Here is a 19,852-nt window from a genome sequence, read left to right as displayed (position 1 = left end):
AGAAACTCTGTGCGCGATGGCTGAAAAAGACATGGACCTCTCAAGGGTCCAGGAGCACTGATTACCAGTCTCCCGTACCGCAGATACAGAAGCGCCTGGAAGAACCTTAAGTGAAGGGTAAGACCATAAAACCTGAGCTCTGCAACATGTGACTCTCCTGATGTTATGTTCCACAGCTCCCACGATCCCTCAGCATTGTGCATTGTGGCTCGGGCTGATGGTAGCTGTTGTCCAAGCACCTGGAATTCCCTTCAATGGTCACTAACCTGAGGACAACCATGCATCTCCCCAGCCATCCAGCTGCTGAGGACAACCGTGCATCTCCGCAGCCATCCAGCTGCTGAGGACAACCGTGCATCTCCCCAGCCATCCAGCTGCTGAGGACAGCCGTGCATCTCCCCAGCCATCCAGCTGCTGAGGACAACCATGCATCTCCCCAGCCATCCAGCTGCTGAGGACAACCATGCATCTCCCCAGCCATCCAGCTGCTGAGGACAACCATGTATCGTTGCTTACTCCACTGGCGCAAAGACCAAACCCCCATCCTACGCACTGCTACAAGGACTCTCTATTTACCCTGAGCACGGTTCCTGACACAAGCCTATCCTCCTACTCCACTGATCTTGTTTCCGCTCTCTGCTCGCACCGTCGCAACTTTCCAGAATACTCCAGCAAATGCTTCCCTCCTGACGAACTGCTCCATCATCACCTCGCTCTACGAGTATGACTCTGCTTCCCACTTCTCTGCGAAAACCGCCAAAATATGGGTCACCTTGTCCACGCTTCTATCCCTCCCACCCCCTCCCTCACCTTTCCCTCTTTCCCATCTTCTCCACCCTTTTTTCTCCAGCACACCTCTCCGGAAGTAGGTTCATTGCTCGACCAACAATTGGTCACATTGATTTAGTTCGATTTTTATTTTTGATCAAATGGTATCCTAAAAAGGAAGTGGCGATTTGGGGTTTAGGTAATATTGATGGAGGGGAGGGGACTGAGGGGAGGGGATCCAGGGGGGAGTGGGCAAGGGTAGTGTGGGTGAGGGGGTGCAGGGAATCTTGCCTCACTTTCTAACAGAAAGAATGTGACCCAGAAAATCAACCCAACTCAACCCGACCAAAATAATCAAGCATTAACCATACATCAATGTTTCACCTATCTCCCTCACTGAACTTCTAGCCATCACGTGCACTGCCAGTCCCATCCTGCACTCCAATTGACCCCTTTGCACCACTGATTAAGGAAATTGCACCTGTCACTTCCGCTCACCTCTCCTCCTTATTCGACCTATTACAACTGGCATCTTCCCAGCCTGTTAGAAACCAGCCACAGTCATACATCTGCTACAGAGGCCAACTGCTGACCCCAACAACACCTCATTCTACAGACCCGTTTCTCTCCTTCCCTGCCACTCTAAAATCCTTCAGAGTGTTTACTTCAACCCCAGAGCCGACTATTGCAACGTACACTCACTTGCTGATGCCCAGTCCAAACACTCCACCAAAACTGCACTCATCCATGTCACTAATTCTTCTACCAGGGCCCACAACTCTCACCTCTCCTCCATTCTCATCATTTTTCTAGACCTTTTAGCCACCTTTGGCACTGCGGATCACCCCTCCCTCCTTCAACATCCCCCCCCACCCTTTGTGCTCAGCAAACTTGACTACTGTGCAAGTCTACTTTTCTGTCTACCCCTCTACTCCTTTGCGACCCTCAACAAAGTCCTCAACTTTGTGACATGCACCCTTTTAAACCAACCCAACCTCTTCATGCAAAATCGTGATCCTTAAATTCCTGCTGCTCGACTATACCTGCACTCATGGTGTTGTATCACACTATCTCCCAGAATGCAACTTGCTCTCTCCCCAATCCTCGCCTCTTCACAACCTATCAGTCTCCCCTCCCTGCTCCTTTCCCCTACTTGCCCCCATTTCATTGAAATTCTTGGCCCCTAGCCACCAAAGCCATTTTTTCAGGGAACGTCTTCAAAACAAGGTCCAACCTCCCCCTGATTGCAATGTAAGGCACCCTGCGACACCCTGCACCCTCCTATCCAAACTAAGCACCCAACCCACCGTTCCTGCATTCTGCCCTCAGGGCTACTCCATGCCATTCCTAAGTACCGGCCTCAGGCTCTCGATGTTCAAGACGTTGTAAAGTTCTCCAATGGTCCTATTCTTAGTCATTCACCGCTTGGTAGTCGCCATTCACACTGGTAATGCTCTTATGAAAAGGCACCTCATCTTTGGACTGCCTATTCTTAAATAAATACATCTGGAGAGGCACGGGTTGCAGGTCCCTTCTCTAGACATTTTCAGGTAAGTAACATCTGCCTCGCTTCGGATCCCATGCACGATCATATACCAGAACCTGAGCTAAGTTATTAGAAAGACATCTGAGAGTTCTGACCTGAAAGATATCTCTGTGTCATCGCCTACTTATAGAACGGCGGCTCAAACAATGAAGTCATGGTAGCCTCCAGTTCTAGACACACATCAGACAATTTTGGGGATTTAATTGACCTTATCAAACCTCATTGGCTGATTTCTAGTCAACCGTAGAACTTTCATGGGGGGGGGGCAATTATAGAAGACAAAGAGAGAATTCCTGGTTCCCTCGCACTTGGTATATTGAAAAGGATACTCATCCTCTTTGATATACCGAGTACAAGGTAACCAGGAATGCTCTCTTTCTCTACGCCAAGGAGGTGTGGGAGTCACCCCCAACCACCCGTGACCTTGCAGAATACAATTACCAGATCACCAGAAATTAGAGCGAAGAGCAGGAGTGTTCGCATCCTAGGGCCCACCAATCTCCCAACTATAGAAGACCTTATCAGACTAATGATTACTCTAGAACCACTAGAGTTTATAACAAGTAAAGCTAGAACCATCTTCATGAAGACTGTCCACTCCAGAACTGTTACCACTGAAACAGCCCACTCTAGAACCTTAAGCACCACTAATGATAATGTCTGTTCTAGGAGATTCACCTGAGGGACTATGCACTCTAGAATCTTCACCAGTGACCATATCTACTCTAGAACCTTAACCAGGAACAAAGCATACTCAAGACCCTTTGCTGGGGACATTGTTGATTTTAAAATACTGAAGGAAAGTTATTTAACCCAAAAACCCGAACAAGGTACACTGTTTACTCAAAACCATCAATCCCGGACAGTGGTGACTCTTGAACAATAATCGGAGAGAGTTTTCAATTCTAGGTCTGTTAGCAGTGAATGTTTACACTTAATAATTTGAATCAAGAACATTATCCATTCTAAAATGTTCAGCAGGTACAAAATCTATGCTTGAAAGTGTACAAGATCTCCTGTACGAGCAGCAGGATCCAGAGTGAGTCTAGATTTCAGACCCTTCTTTGGGGGCTTCACTCCATCTATCCCCTAGATTAAGGAATCGTCTGCCCATGGGGCTGCTCCAGAATGGACACTCATTAGGAAACCCTTTAGAACATGCTGCAGGGGACGCTTTGTTCCTTGAACTTACTCCGTGAGTGACTCTTGAACCACGCACCCCTCAAGGGATGGATCCTATCCTCGCAACCTCCCTGTGGTTCCATCTGTCTCTTTATTGGGTTTAATGCACCAGCACCCCTCTAGTATATGCATCAGGGATGTCCCTAATTGTAGGGCCTGATTGAGGGGTGGTACCCGCTTCATGTACAGTTCACTTCCTTGAATGGCTGCAAGTTTCCCAAGGCAGGGACCCGTATGCTCTAGAATATTTTGCAGGAGCAGCTTGCTCTGGAAGGTGCTTCAGGGACATGCTCTGGTCTAGAACCATTCGCACAGACAGTCTGCTCCGGGTTGAGCTTCAGGGACAGAGTGCTCTAGGCTGATTCAAAGGACAATACTCTGTGCGAACTGCTCATGGGACAGACAGATCTATAACCTGCTGTAGGGATCGACGTTCTATCATATGGTGGATAAACACCCTGCTCTGCGACCCTCATTTGCCTGCTCTAGAACATGGTATATAGCTCTCTCCAGAGCCTGTTTCACTGACCGCCTCTATATTAGAGCCTGTTCTAGGGCCTGCTATGGGGACATTTTGCTCTAGATCCATGGCAGTGACAGTTTCTGCTCTATGACAGACTGTAAGGAACAGGTACCCTAGAAAAGGCTGCAGCTTCAGTCCATGCTCCAGAACCTTTCTCAGGGTGAGCCCCTGGTCTAGTACTCACCTCCTCCAGGGACCGCACTTTGCTCCGTAGCTCTTGTACCTCATTGGAGAGCCGGTCTGAGGCTGCGTCCCAGGACTCTGGAAGAAGAGCAAGGAGCAATATTAGTGGAGGTCTGTAGAGCGGAGGCCTGTGTTTCTGGATCAAGCACTACCCAGGGGAAGACATTTATCAGGAATTGTGTAATTCCCACAGGAATCCCCAGGGTGTGGTACTTTGTGTATGGGAGCACACAGATCTCTTTAATGTTTGAAAGCAAAGGATTGGTAGTGGGGAAAGGGATACAGAACCAGGGCAAGGCTGAAGGAAAGAGAGGGGAGCCATGGGGGGGTAGGAACATCAAGGTGGGAAATGGTAGAGGTTGAAGGACAGCATGGTGGGCATTCAAGCAGCGCAGCTACCAATGCCCTCCAACTAACTAACCTAGCACAACCAGGCTTAGTTCCACGCACACAGGAACAAACCTATATTATTAGGATTGTTATATTCCACCAGCTCACTACTGCAATAGTCTCAATGTGCGTAAACCTTGTCTGAGTGCAATAGTCCCCGGGCGTGGGGCGCAGCCAATCAGGTTCTGCAGATCCCGAGCTGAACCCGGTGATCTCAGCCCGTGTTCCATGGAACCCGAAGACTGCCGCCCCGCCACACAGCGCCATCGTCCCCCCTCCACCCCATTAAAAAAAAAATCTATTCCCGCCCCCCCCCACCACCCACTTGCCTGATTGTTGCTGTGGTGGTACCTGCCACCGCCACAGCAGCAGCTTCAGTTCATGTCGCTTGTCTGGCCTCTATGGTAATGGAAAAGGGGCTCCGTACGGAGTCCTGCCTTCTAAAATCATGGTGGCCATCTTGGAAAAGTATTTTGATTCACTGAACGGGACGTGCGAGGCATCCCGTTCAATAAATGAAACTACTTTTTTTAAACACCCCGGGTTACCGCTTTGGTAGCATTACCACCCCGTTCCAAGGGCTGCCGGGACGTTACCCGCCGTTCGAGCCCTTGGACCAGGGTGCTAATGCATTATTAAGTCCTGTCCAGGGAGAGCACGACCTTAGTCTGCATTAACTATAAAATGATGTCATATAAGACGAGAGAGCTGTGCAGAAGTAACAGCCGGTGCTGCGCATGAGAAGGTGTCTAAGCAGGTGGGCCGACAGGTGGAAATTGTATAAGACAAGAGAGATGTGCAGAAGTAACAGCTGGTGCTGCGCATGAGAAGGTGTGCAAGCAGGTGGACGACAGGTGGAGATTGCATAAGACGAGAGAGATGTGCAGAAGTAACAGCTGGTGTGGAGCATGAGAAGGTGTGCAAGCAGGTGGCCGACAGGTGGATATTGCATAAGACGACAGAGATGTGCAGAAGTAACAGCTGGTGCGGTGCATGAGAAGGTGTGCAAGCAGGTGGCCGACAGGTGGATATTGCATAAAACGAGAGAGATGTGCAGAAGTAACAGCTGGTGCGGTGCATGAGAAGGTGTGCAAGCAGGTGGCCGAAAGGTGGAGATTGCATAAGACGAGAGAGATGTGCAGAAGTAACAGCTGATGCGGTGCATGAGAAGGTGAGCAAGCAGGTGGCCGACAGGTGGATATTGCTGTATAGCTCAAACCCAGATCTGTTGACGCGCATAAGACAATGAAATATTGTGCACGCAAACCTTGCAGCGTTTCCAGTAGACATCCCTAGGCGAATAGATTAACTTTGCCCATTAGTAAAACGATGAGTTTTACCACCACAGACAATCAATCATCGATCAAGTGCCTCGAGGAGTTGCTTTGACCTTTTTATAATTAGTCCTGCAAATCGAAGTATTTCTGCCATATATTTTAAATCATCCCACACTCCCTCTTGACTGAAGTGTAACCCTTTCCATGGTGAGCAACAGATGAGCCATAACTGGCTCTGCCCAAAGTTTGAAGGAGTCAGACTCGATGTGAGTTGGAGATGGCACCCGGCCCAGTCGACTACTCGCCTAACACGGGACGATGGTCTGAAGCCAATATAAAATGCAAAAGAATAAAAAATAAAATTGGTATTTTTTTGCTGCATTATTTTGGCGGCTCATTATTCTTAGAGAGGCACAGCTCCACCCTACTGATGAGGTCCAACCAGTCCGAAACATGTGTCTGGGGTTGCTGTTGGTAGTCTTGTTCAGAGGAGAATTTCCTAGCATTTCGGTGCTGGACTGCCCCAGGGCAGGACAAAGACTGATGTGTTTTGGATATTTCTCCTCTGTGAAAGATAGTGAGCTAAAGACTCTGGGTAAGTCTCTCGTAACCAGGGCTAATGTCTGGCAGAGAGACTTCCCAGACCCCCCCCCCTTGTTTTTTGCATAATTTAAGTAGCTTTGGGTCTCACCCTAAATTACTAGGGGAATCCAGACGTGGACCCCTTGCTCATTATTCTTAGAGAGGCACAGCTCCACCCTACTGATGAGGTCCAACCAGACCGAAACACGTGGTACTCTTGTTCAGAGGAGAATTGCCTAGCATCTCTGTGCTGGACTGCCCAAGGCAAAGACTGATGTGTTTTGGTCATTTCTCCTCTGTGAAAGATAGTGAGCTAAAGACTCTGGGTAAGTCTCTCGTAACCAGGACTAATGTCTGGCAGAGACACTTCCCAGGACCCCCCTTGTTTTTTGCCCATATAAAATGCAAAAGAATTTTTAAAAAATCTGTATTTTTTGCCGCGGTATTTTGGCCACAGTAAAATCACATAGCACCCAGGTTGTTCTGCAAAGACCACCAGCTCTCCTCTGCAGCCCAAGTAAACCGGACCAACGCAAAAGCCTTCTTGATGCTTTCCCACCTCATCAACTTGACCCATCAAACATCAACGCATTTGCGTGCGTCTGTATGCACACAGAAATGTCGGAACCCAATGGGACAGCGTACTATACACACTGAATTCTGTTCTCTGAGATTTTACCGTCGCCAAAATACTGCAGCAAAAAATACTGATTTTTTAAAATTCTTTTGAATTTTATATGTGGGGAAGCACCCCCACAAGCACCCCCCCCAATACAATAAATAAGTACCTAAATCCACCCACCCTTATATAGTGCAATAAAACTTTTTTTAAATCAGTATTTTTTGTCACAATAAAATCACTGGATACCACTGAATTCTGCTGGTTAGTCCATGTTGGCTCTAGCAATTCTAGGCATAGGTTTTTTGTTCCATAAGTGAGCGTGCGTAGTGGGAGAGTGTCTACCCAGGTGTGGGTCTGGCCCTCGTTGCACTGAGGGAGGGAAGCACTACCGGCTTTCATTAGCGTTACCATTTATTTAACGAAAGAACACATTTTCCAAGCATGATAGGACCAACAACCCCAGAAAATCCATAAGCATGGACGATCCTATATGACATCCGTGTGATTGCATTAAGAACCCCCAAATATTCCACACTTGTAGTAAATAAACTTTACATCTGTTGAAATTCAATAATACTGTCAGTACCAACTTTAATGGCTGCAATGGACTGATATTAATGAAAAACAGTTCACTATCATAAGTTCAAACAAGTTGTGTGGTACTTCCTTAATTGCGCCAGGCACGTTCTGTTGGAATTGTCCTCCGGCCTTTATCAGAACCGGACATACATTAAATCATTTCCCAGTGTCTCATCTGTGTATCATATCTTCTTGATAAATTCTTCTTTGTGGCTTCCCAAGATTGGCGCAATTAATGAACTACCACACAACTTGTTTGTGTTCATATTCAAGACGAAGGGGGTATATCCTTCAAGGTAACATCGATAGCGACAGCCTTTTCACAATTTAGCAGCTCAAGGCGCTGAGTGACTCTCTATAACACCCCAACTCTCTTATTCAGGATCATAAGTTGACTTATGTTTCGCACCAAAGTCTGCTTCCTCAGGACTCTCACATGGAATACTTTGAGTTTGAAGGCCAGCCATGTGTCTGATGGAATGCTTGTGAGCAGCTTTCACATGTTGGCAGGCGGGATGCAAGTGCGTAGAGCAGAAAGGGTCACCCAACATATGCAATTATTAGTTTATATCCCAGCCTTAAAGAAGGGGATGTGTCTAATCAGAATATTATCTGGATCTCATACCACCCACTGAATTGTCTTCCAGAACATAAATGACAGGTGCTACTCTTACACATTCAAGAGTAGTCGCACTGTGTAATTCAAGTTGCAGGATGTGCCGTGTACAAGTGCATGCCGTCGCCCCCCAATTCCTGTCTGGGAAGCTCAACCCTTTGGACACACATCTGTAAATCCCTCTGGTCCTCTCACCACTGGACTTCGGAACCTTTTACTCACATTTGCAACCTCTCCTGTGTGACCTCATAGGCCTGTGTGGCGGGTTGGGCACGATGCTAGCTCAGCTCACACTTGTAGGCACTAAAACGAAACTTGTGGGGCTCTCTCACACTTACATATAGTGTGCTTTATTATCTGGACCCCACAGCGCTTCTAAACATGCCCAAACAAAACAGATATAATGATCACCCAACAAAGTCACAACCAACCGCAGACCTCACTCCCTGGACCCTAGAAATGGGAACAAGACCTGAAACACCAACAGCAATGAATAATTTGGGAATACTCATGGACAATGGACTCACACTAGAACCACAGATCAACGCTATTGTGTGAAAATGCTTTTACCAACTACTCTCGATCAGATGCCTACTCCCACACCGAAGTTTCCCACACCAGACACTCGCTCTAATCTCAATGGAACTGTCAAGAATCGATTATGCCAACAGCCTATAGCTAGGAATTGCAGACACCCTCACCAAGAAATTACAACACATCCAAACCATGGCAGCAAGACTACTATTAGGCATGAAAGGAGGGAACACGTCACCCTTTCTTTGGAAAGCCTACACTGGTTACCAGTGAAGAAAAGCTCTCTTCATCACTCACAGACCACTGCGTGGACAGCGACATACTTATGGAATCACGTAATTATGAGAAAAATAAGTACGGAGGTACTGCCTTCTCCGTCCTCATAGCAAAACTATGGAACTCAATCCCAAAAGAAATCCGGCCAACAGAGGCCATTTAACTTTTTGGAAACAGTTAAAAACCTGTCCAGTCAGCACAATAGGATATAGATCTGTCCACAACCCAAGTTAGAAGGCATACTACAATAACTCACCACTACGATGCTACCAGTGTGACTCATCACACTAGTGAAAACTCTACACCTCTCTAACCAACTTCTAAAACCCTCCCACAGTTCACAGATCCCTTCCCCCTTGCCTCCTTAACCTACAGCTACCACTTTTTGAACATTCATTTATCCTTCGCTCTCTAAGCTCTAGTCTAAACCCTAATAATATATGAGTGATCAGGTATCAACATACACTCATTATACCCCCTTATTTTCGGTATAGTTTCTGGCAACAAGGCGGAACACAGAGACTATGTGTAAACATATTGGGCCACATTACAGGTTGGGCGGTCCGGAATTAACAGTGGCGGTAAACCCGCCGCCACTGTTAATTCCGGACTGCGCGATCTCAAGTCCTGCAGGCTGGAGGTGGCGTCCCCGGCAGGTCTGACCTGCCGGGTTTAACACCGCCCTCCTGCAGGTGGACGAGGAAACACCGGCACCATCACGCGATGGTGCCGGTGTTTCCACTTCCACATTCCCATGGAGTCCTATGGGACTCCATGGGAATGGGGATTTACCGACTTCCGCCTCTGGAATTCCCGGGACACCAGGGCTGTAAGGCGGTAATTCCCCATTCACCAAGGCTCTTCCCCATTCCCATTTTTGCCCCCATAGGGCATAATGGGAATGGGGAAGGTGCTAATTACGGTACCGTAAATTGCAGGTACCGTAATTAGCTCCGAGGTCCCTTCGCGGCACCCAACTTTAACGGCTGGTAAAACCAGCCGTTAAAGTCGGGTCCCGCAAAGGGAACTCGTAGTAAGGCGGTAGGGGTTTACCGGTAACGGTGCCCTTACTGGTACCGGTTAACCCCTACCGCCTACCGTGTAATGAGGCCCTATGTGATCATTTATAAAACTCTAGATAACTACAGAGTGTTTCAGTAAGGTCTAGCATAGGCCTTCTCTTACAATATGATATAAAAACAAACAGTTATTAATTAATTGGGATAATAACACCGGACCTAATAGATATGAGCTTTATTTATGATTGAACAGAAGATAAAATATCAGAAAAGTATTGAATGCTGATTTGGTCAAAAATGTAAAGTATTATTTATTGTTCACAAAAAGTAATTATATGTCTTTGAAAAAAAATTCTAGCTGTTATTGGAATGTATAATATGCCCCTGAAGAAGGGATGATTCTCGAAACACGTTAGGCCCTTTGAAAATTAAATATGTAAAAATTATAACGAACGGTGATCTTGTGTTAACATTGAAGATATTTGAAACATTGTTTTTGCAAATTGAAAAATTGAATAACTAGACATGATTCATAAAATGTGTCCAAAACACTACCCTAGACTGGCTCTATTTTTGAGCTAGTGAAAGTGTGCAGGGGACGGGAGTTCCTCCATTAGGAACTTATTCTGTCTTCACACTTTTAATTTACACTCAATTTCAGTGCAAACGGGTTGGTTGCAGCACCAAGGCAAGTGCCAGTGTCCTTGTTCATTACCAGTTAAATATTCGAGTGTATAATTTGTTGTGTGTGTATTTGATGTTTGGGACTGCACTGGAGTGGAGGTGTGGGATGGAATCTCCGACACCCTCCACAATGTTGTATGTGCAAAATGCACACATCCTGACACACAAAACACACAGACGCACATGCACAGGTGCGCAATCACAGTGACAGACAGCCAAATACATACAAGGCCACAAACTCAGAGATCAAAAAAGACATATTCACACACTCATGTAGAAAGACACACACTCTCTCTCTCTCTCTCTCTCTATAACTCTCTCTCTTTCTCTCTCTCTCTCTCTCTCTCTCTCTCTCATTAAAACTCACACTCCTATTGAAACGCAAACACGGCCATTGCTACAAATAGGGTCTGCAAGTTGGGGAGAGCTACATCGCCTACCTAAGACTGGCAAAGGTGTACATGTGGTGGGGGGATTCGCAGTAGGCAGAGGGGCGAATGAAAGGGGGTGCACACACCGCTTACCAGACTCAGACAGAGGGGTGGATGTGGTGGGGGGGATTCACAGCAGGCAGAGGGGAGGATGAAAGAGGGGGCACACACTGCTTACCCGAGGCAGGCAGAGGGGTGCATGAAAGAGGAGGGCACACACTGCTTACCCGAGGCAGGCAGAGGGGTGGGTGTGGTGGGGGGGCACATACAGCTTACCCGAGGCAGGCAGAGGGGTGGGTGTGGTGGGGGGGCACATACAGCTTACCCGAGGCAGGCAGAGGGGTGGGTGTGGTGGGGGGGCACATACAGCTTACCCGAGGCAGGCAGAGGGGTGGGTGTGGTGGGGGGGCACATATAGCTTACCCGAGGCAGGCAGAGGGGTGGGTGTGGTGGGGGGGCACACACAGTTTACCCGAGGCAGGCAGAGGGGTGGGTGTGGTGGGGGGGTACACACAGCTTACACGAGGCAGGGAGAGGGGTGGGTGTGGTGGGGGGCACACACTGCTTACCCGAGGCAGGCAGAGGGGTGGGTGTTGGGGGGGGCACACACTGCTTACCCGAGGCAGGCAGAGGGGTGGGTGTGGTGGGGGTGCAGACACTGCTTACCTGAGGCAGGCAGAGGGGTGGGTGTGGTAGGGGGGCACACACAGCTTACCCGAGGCAGGCAGAGGGGTGGGTGTGGTGGGAGGGCACACACTGCTTACCTGAGGCAGGCAGAGGGGTGGGTGTGGTGGGGGTGCAGACACTGCTTACCTGAGGCAAGCAGAGGGGTGGGTGTGGTGGGAGGGCACACACTGCTTACCTGAGGCAGGCAGAGGGGTGGGTGTGGTGGGGGTGCAGACACTGCTTACCTGAGGCAGGCAGAGGGGTGGGTGTGGTGGGGGTGCAGACACTGCTTACCTGAGGCAGGCAGAGGGGTGGGTGTGGTGGGAGGGCACACACTGCTTACCTGAGGCAGGCAGAGGGGTGGGTTTGGTGGGGGTGCAGACACTGCTTACCTGAGGCATGCAGAGGGGGGGGTGTGGTGGGAGGGCACACACTGCTTACCTGAGGCAGGCAGAGGGGCGGGTGTGGTGGGAGGGCACACACTGCTTACCTGAGGCAGGCAGAGGGGCGGGTGTGGTGGGGGTGCACACACTGCTTACCCGAGGCAGGCAGAGGGGTGGGTGTGGTGGGAGGGCACACACTGCTTACCTGAGGCAGGCAGCGGGGTGGGTGTGGTGGGGGTGCAGACACTGCTTACCTGAGGCAGGCAGAGGGGTGGGTGTGGTGGGAGGGCACACACTGCTTACCTGAGGCAGGCAGAGGGGTGGGTGTGGTGGGGGTGCAGACACTGCTTAGCTGAGGCAGGCAGAGGGGTGGGTGTGGTGGGGGGTGCAGACACTGCTTACCTGAGGCAGGCAGAGGGGTGGGTGTGGTGGGAGGGCACACACTGTTTACCCGGGGCAGGCAGAGGGGTGGGTGTGGTGGGGGTGCAGATACTGCTTACCTGAGGCAGGCAGAGGGGTGGGTGTGGTGGGGGGGCACACACTGCTTACCTGAGGCAGGCAGAGGGGCGGGTGTGGTGGGAGGGCACACACTGCTTACCCGAGGCAGGCAGAGGGGTGGGTGTGGTGGGGGGGCACACACTGCTTACCTGAGGCAGGCAGAGGGGTGGGTGTGGTGGGGGTGCAGAAACTGCTTACCTGAGGCAGGCAGAGGGGTGGGTGTGGTGGGAGGGCACACACTGCTTACCTGAGGCAGGCAGAGGGGTGGGTGTGGTGGGGGTGCAGACACTGCTTACCTGAGGCAGGCAGAGGGGTGGGTGTGGTGGGGGTGCAGACACTGCTTACCTGAGGCAGGCAGAGGGGTGGGTGTGGTGGGAGGGCACACACTGCTTACCTGAGGCAGGCAGAGGGGTGGGTGTGGTGAGGGTGCAGACACTGCTTACCTGAGGCAGGCAGAGGGGTGGGTGTGGTGGGGGTGCAGACACTGCTTACCTGAGGCAGGCAGAGGGGTGGGTGTGGTGGGGGGGCACACACTGCTTACCTGAGGCAGGCAGAGGGGTGGGTGTGGTGGGGGTGCAGACACTGCTTACCCGAGGCAGGCAGAGGGGTGGGTGTCGTGGGGGGCATACACTGCTTACCCGAGGCAGGCAGAGGGGTGGGTGTGGTGGGAGGGCACACACTGCTTACCTGAGGCAGGCAGAGGGGTGGGTGTGGTGGGGTTGCAGACACTGCTTACCTGAGGCAGGCAGAGGGGTGGGTGTGGTGGGAGGACACACACTGCTTACCTGAGGCAGGCAGAGGGGTGGGTGTGGTGGGGGTGCAGATACTGCTTACCTGAGGCAGGCAGAGGGGTGTGTGTGGTGGGAGGGCACACACTGCTTACCTGAGGCAGGCAGAGGGGCGGGTGTGGTGGGAGGGCACACACTGCTCACCTGAGGCAGGCAGAGGGGCGGGTGTGGTGGGGGTGCAGACACTGCTTACCTGAGGCAGGCAGAGGGGTGGGTGTGGTGGGGGTGCAGACACTGCTTACCTGAGGCAGGCAGAGGGGTGGGTGTGGTGGGGGTGCAGACACTGCTTACCTGAGGCAGGCAGAGGGGTGGGTGTGGTGGGAGGGCACACACTGCTTACCTGAGGCAGGCAGAGGGGTGGGTGTGGTGGGGGGTGCAGACACTGCTTACCTGAGGCAGGCAGAGGGGTGGGTGTGGTGGGAGGGCACACACTGGTTACCTGAGGCAGGCAGAGGGGTGGGTGTGGTGGGGGTGCAGATACTGCTTACCTGAGGCAGGCAGAGGGGTGTGTGTGGTGGGAGGGCACACACTGCTTACCTGAGGCAGGCAGAGGGGCGGGTGTGGTGGGAGGGCACACACTGCTCACCTGAGGCAGGCAGAGGGGCGGGTGGGGTGGGGGTGCAGACACTGCTTACCTGAGGCAGGCAGAGGGGTGGGTGTGGTGGGGGTGCAGATACTGCTTACCTGAGGCAGGCAGAGGGGTGTGTGTGGTGGGAGGGCACACACTGTGTATAAATACGTATCTAACTAAGACACTGCTTACCTGAGGCAGGCAGAGGGGTGGGTGTGGTGGGGGTGCAGACACTGCTTACCTGAGGCAGGCAGAGGGGTGGGTGTGGTGGGGGTGCAGACACTGCTTACCTGAGGCAGGCAGAGGGGTGGGTGTGGTGGGGGTGCAGATACTGCTTACCTGAGGCAGGCAGAGGGGTGTGTGTGGTGGGAGGGCACACACTGTGTATAAATACGTAACTAACTAAGACACTGCTTACCTGAGGCAAGCAGAGGGGTGGGTTTGGTGGGGGTGCAAACACGGCTTACCTGAGGCAGGCAGAGGGGTGGGTGTGGTGGGAGGGCACACACTGCTTACCTGAGGCAGGCAGAGGGGTGGGTGTGGTGGGAGGGCACACACTGCTTACCTGAGGCAGGCAGAGGGGTGGGTGTGGTGGGGGTGCAGACACTGCTTACCTGAGGCAGGCAGAGGGGTGGGTGTGGTGGAAGGGCGCACACTGCTTACCTGAGGCAGGGAGAGGGGCGGGTGTGGTGGGGGGGCACACACTGCTTACCTGAGGCAGGCAGAGGGGCGGACGTGGTGGCGATGTGCTTCTCACAGGACGTCCCATCCTCACTCAGAGAGAAGCCGGCGTGGCACGTGCACCTGTAGCTGCCCACCGTGTTCATGCAGAGGTGGGTGCAGAGGGGCACCGGCGCCCTGCATTCGTCCACATCTGCAGAGGAGAAGCAGGGGTGGTGAGGAACAGATCGGGCACCAGAAGATACATAAACACAGAGAAGAAACGTGAGCTGGGAAAAGGGGCCAGAGAAGAGAGGGGAGAAAATAAAAACACATGGGGGGTGGGGGATCCAATTCAATTGAGTTTCTACGTCATACTTCATCCCCTAGCTGGGAAGAGAGGACTCCAGTGATGAGTGTAGAGCGGCACAGAAGGGGCAGGTTCATGCAGAGATGGGACCCTTATACTGATTTATTAATTGTTAACTAAAGGGAACCATGTTGAAATTCATCATCTGGTAATAGAAGGGCCACATCATTTCAGTGTCTCTCACAAGATGGCTGCCATGTTGTTTCTATGGTTAATGGCCAACATGCCTTTGATCAGGTGATTCCATTCCTGCTCAGCTATTGGCTGCTGTATGGCATGTGCCAGCGGCATTGGGGAAGTATATTCTGTGTTATCAGGTAAGGCTCTGACCTTCCTCAGGGCACTGACATATTTTGGTTGGGACTGGCGGAACACTCCAGCAAGAACAAGGACCTGGGACCAATCTCTGAGGGCAAAGGAGCGCGATGGCTGGAAAAGCAGCACCTGGGGATCTCCTGTAGAGAGACAGCGGATGCTGCCCTTTCCAGGGCTAGCAACATCGGCTTCCTGTTTGGGGGAATGAGAGTTGAGGAGGGGAATGCCCTTCCATGGGTACAGGTAGAAATGGGACGAAATCAGCGGAATGAGCGGGGCCAGGGAGACCAGTCCCTCTCGTAGGGTTAAGTCATATGTCTAATCCCAAGTCAGGGCAGATAATGTGAAAACGCAGGAGAATGTGTGAAGGACCCATGGTTGGATCACGGAATAGCATCTCTGGTGCCCAAGACCCAACGGAGGGTCCCAGCTTCTGCGGGGAGGAACCCTCAAAAGGGGCTGCATGGATTGTGGCTATAGTTTGCCCCACTGAGTCTTCGTAACATTGGTAGCTGGATGGAAGGAGACCCTCCCCCCTGTGAGAGTCGTCAGTAGGTCAGTTGGAGGATGTGTGCATAGGGTGGGCCACGGTCTAGGACTCCTCATGAGAGGATTGGCCACACTGGATATGCAGACAGGTGGGATGGGCTCAGCTTGGCCGAGCTCTCTTTCTCAAAGCTGACACGGCACAAGGTCCTTGTTCAAGAGACGTCGAAGGGCTGTTAATCCGCAACAGAGCTCTGTGATTAACACGCATGTCACGGGTTTGAATCCTGCCATGGCTCGTATCAAGCGTTAGGATTTTAGAGGTTACTAAAATGTGTGCCACTGTTTTTGGTGGACATAAGGAGACCATGCCACCATAAGGCAACTGAAGAGTGGCCATGGGCACCCTTGTAAAATATTGCTAAACTTAGCAAATCTACCCTCTGAAATTACAGAAACGCGCCAACACCCGCATCTACCTCCACGCAATCATCGCTGCTACAAAGAGACAAATATAGACCCACAGGTTGGTTAACCCCTGCTCTCAAAGCTTAGGAAAGCAGATCTCATGAAAAGTCTACGAGAGAACCCGTTTCAACCTCTACGTGCCTGGCGCGAAGAAAAGGGGACGATATCCTAGGCACCCCAATCTCAAGAAGCCCGGAATCAGTCCTCGTGTAGACCGGAAGTCATCACCGTTTAGGAAGGCCTATAAATATGTGCTCTTCGCTTAGACAAGAATTACAATGTGGAGCTGAAACATACAGTTACATCGAAGGACTCCACGAGACTGCGGAAGCTATTGGCTTCGATGTCCTAAATCTCAGCCATCTGTAGCCAAGACGAATATCAATGCTGACACGCAGTGACGCCACAGATCTTCCTATATTAATGGGGGGAAACTAGAGGTCGAAAATGGTTTGGCTCCTACATATTTTCAATAAGAGGGCTGTCCAATCACGGAATCATTCATCTTAGTCGAAATTTAAATGGTTTAGCTTTCTTAAAGGAGAATGGCTCCCAGATCTGGGCCTGGTCCTGTGGGTCAATGTACAGGGGGTACGACCCGATGGCATCTTCATGGAAATACCAAGCACAGTTCTATCCTAACAGAAGGGTTGAGGGTCCAGAGGGAAGTTAATTGTGTTCCGATAAAATAAAAGGGGTGAAAACTACCACGATAGGCAACACGTTCGTCTTCGAAACAAGACACTGCCGATCAGCACAGGTTCGATACCCGGTCCCACGCTTAGGCACTGGAGTGCGGCATGACAAACATGTTTTAAAAAATTGGATTGGATAATCCTTCAAAACTATTGAGAACATTGGTAGTAAAAGACATCCAGTCTTGTATTTATGGGAATGCCATTCTGTTCCAGGCAGGGGCCAATCCTGACACTGGCACTCTAGAGCAAAGCTTCCTTCCTGCTGCCATAAGGTTGACATGTGTTACTCTGGAGAAAGGCCCTTGCTCTGAGTTTGGGCTCCACATTAAGGAGAGCCCTCCAGGGCTAGCGTGTGGATTTGCCATCAATGAGGCCTGTACACGAATACCAAAATAACAAAAGCCAGGTCTACATTTAAGACAAATTGTGATACTACAAACCCTTATTGTCACAAAAGGGCACACGCAGGCGTGCCAGCACTTACGCCATTTTATTTGTTTATACGTGACATGGACATAGCCTTGGAGAGATTGAATTCTGACCCCTCAGACCTGGCATTGTAGGCATCCCTTTCACATTCCTGGATGCTGACGATGCAGTGATATTGGCAAGAAAAGGAAGCACCCATCAGCTTCCTACAAACCCCACTAAGACACTGCCAGCATAAACATTGCATAATACATGGAGATAAAAGTGAGTGACTATACCTGGGGCCTAGGAAACGGTCCGCGGACAACAAGTAGGAACTTGTGAGATTGCTCGGGCGCCTGCGTTTGAATGGTTAGGGTCAAGATTTGCTGAATCATCGGACAGCCCAGGTCTCTTAAAGCCATATGACAGTGATTCACACAATAGTTCCTGTGACCAAATTGAACTTGAAATATGGTGGTGAAGTGGTTACAGCGGGACTGAAGTGTGTGGAGACAAGGCTGTGTCATCACACAGGATGGACCTATGGGGCCATTTCAATTGCAAATCCCTTGTTTTCAGAACAAATTAAAGATTTAAAAGCTAAATGAGGATAGGCCAAGCTATTCCTGCCCCATCTTTCCAGTATGGAGGCGGACTAATAAATACTGCACGATTGAAGTCTTGGATATGTTGGGGGTGCGCACTGGTAAGGAATACAGACGCCCAAGAAGTCTTCCATCAAGGGATCCAGACAGCTCCTGTGGTTCCCACTAGGTAAACACAAAACTAGTGCAAATTGGACTACCAAAAATATGGAATGGCTCTGAAAATCCAAGCATAAAAGCCAACAGGCTACTTTATGAGAAGTATCGGGTCGCCCAGGAAGAGATGCCAACAATGAGCTTTGGCACAAGGACATCCTAAATTCTGTGTATTTGTGTTTTATTTCGCTTATATATGGCGCTCTTGCCAAAGTATTGAACAAAATTAAGCTGCTACCAAACTGGAATATGACAATTTTGAAAAGAGTCTTAAAACTAAAAAAAAAATTGACAATGAAAGAAGGTGCTCTTTTTGGTTGAGAACGAAAGACATAAACAGAAGATAAAGGTCTGGTAGGAAGTAGTATTTCATTCTAGTGTTTAGGTTCCAAGAGAGAGGAAAAACCGAAGCGAGAGCAACCAGAGGACTGGGGGCAGCAAGAAGAAATTGAGATTAAGATCGAAGGGCAGGCTGGTAAAGAGAAATAAGAGAATAGATACAAGGAGGAGTTAGACCGTGGATATATGTAAAGACAATACAGAGAATTTAGTTTACTGTAATACATTTTTCACACTCACCCACGTGGCAATACTTTCCACCCCAGCCCGGGCGGCACTCGCAGACATTGGGCCGGGTACAAATGCCGCCATTTTGGCAGGGCTTCCGGCACACCGCTGCACAACAAGGCAAGAAACAGGCATTTAATTTAGATCATTTTCAACCAATGGATGAGCTTTCAAATGTTAGTAAGGAAAGAGGTTATTGCCGGATAGGAGAGTCAGCAGATCTTTCTGGCACAGCCGAAGGGGGCTACACAGTTCAGCAAGGATTGAGCGCGCCCCCTCCCGGCCTTCCCCCATTCTGGAAAAACACAAAGATTCCTGTTGTTGCTGTTGCCAATGAGGTGTGATAGGAGGTCAGGCTCTATGAAGGGGACCAATGCGGGATCAGATTATTATATTGCCATGGTAACATGACACTGCCCCAGCTATATTTGCCATAAAGATCCTTTCAGGACAACCATCTCCGGTTCCGGAAGCACCTCAAGAACTTCCTCTTTGTCTCTGCCTTTGTCCCTCTTCTCCCCTGCTGATCTGCTTCTCTCTCTCGGCATCGTGCACCTGGCCACCCTCTGTCCTTCGGGCCCGGGTACCTGCTCACCCTACCACACTCCTGCACTGCCTCCGGACCACCCCTTGCACTGGGCCCTGTATCTGTACCCATACAGTCCCACACCCACTTTTCTTCTGCACTTATCAGATATACCCTATATGACTAATCCAGCACTTGCCACTTGCTGGCTGCACTACCACTGCTTATCGCCTTATTTATTTATTTTACTTATTATTTATTTTGTTCTGCCCTCTGTTCCGCACTTTCCACTTCTCCCCCTTCCACGCACTTCCCCCTTTTTCCCTTTTCCATGCACTTGCACGTTCTTAATGTCACTGGGCCTAGTAAGATTGTTATTTTTCTTCTCCCCTGTTCCCCTCCCTTTACTTGGTCGCGCTCGGAAACACTTGTGTATGAGCGCAATATAAATGAAATATCATATGCTGTCAGC

At 50.3% G+C, this 19,852-nt stretch overlaps 1 protein-coding gene across 2 annotated transcripts in view; it reads right to left on the bottom strand.

The window, feature by feature from the left end:
* The window catches only part of EGFL8 (EGF like domain multiple 8), a 112,138-nt gene that overhangs the window by 19,204 nt on the left and 73,082 nt on the right, over nt 1–19,852 (bottom strand). For both annotated transcript variants that reach the window (XM_069634934.1, XM_069634935.1), the window contains exons 5-7: nt 18,867–18,962; nt 14,831–14,992; nt 4,204–4,280 (exon numbers count right to left, since the gene is read on the bottom strand). In XM_069634934.1, coding sequence (XP_069491035.1) covers nt 4,204–4,280; nt 14,831–14,992; nt 18,867–18,962 — 335 coding nt within the window. The remainder of the gene's footprint in view (nt 1–4,203; nt 4,281–14,830; nt 14,993–18,866; nt 18,963–19,852) is intronic.

The sequence above is a fragment of the Ambystoma mexicanum genome, chromosome 13 (assembly GCF_040938575.1).
Source record: "Ambystoma mexicanum isolate Mex_15411 chromosome 13, UKY_AmexF1_1, whole genome shotgun sequence".
In the NCBI taxonomy this organism is placed as follows: Eukaryota; Metazoa; Chordata; class Amphibia; order Caudata; family Ambystomatidae; genus Ambystoma; species Ambystoma mexicanum.
This window is presented reverse-complemented; position numbering and strand designations above follow the sequence as displayed.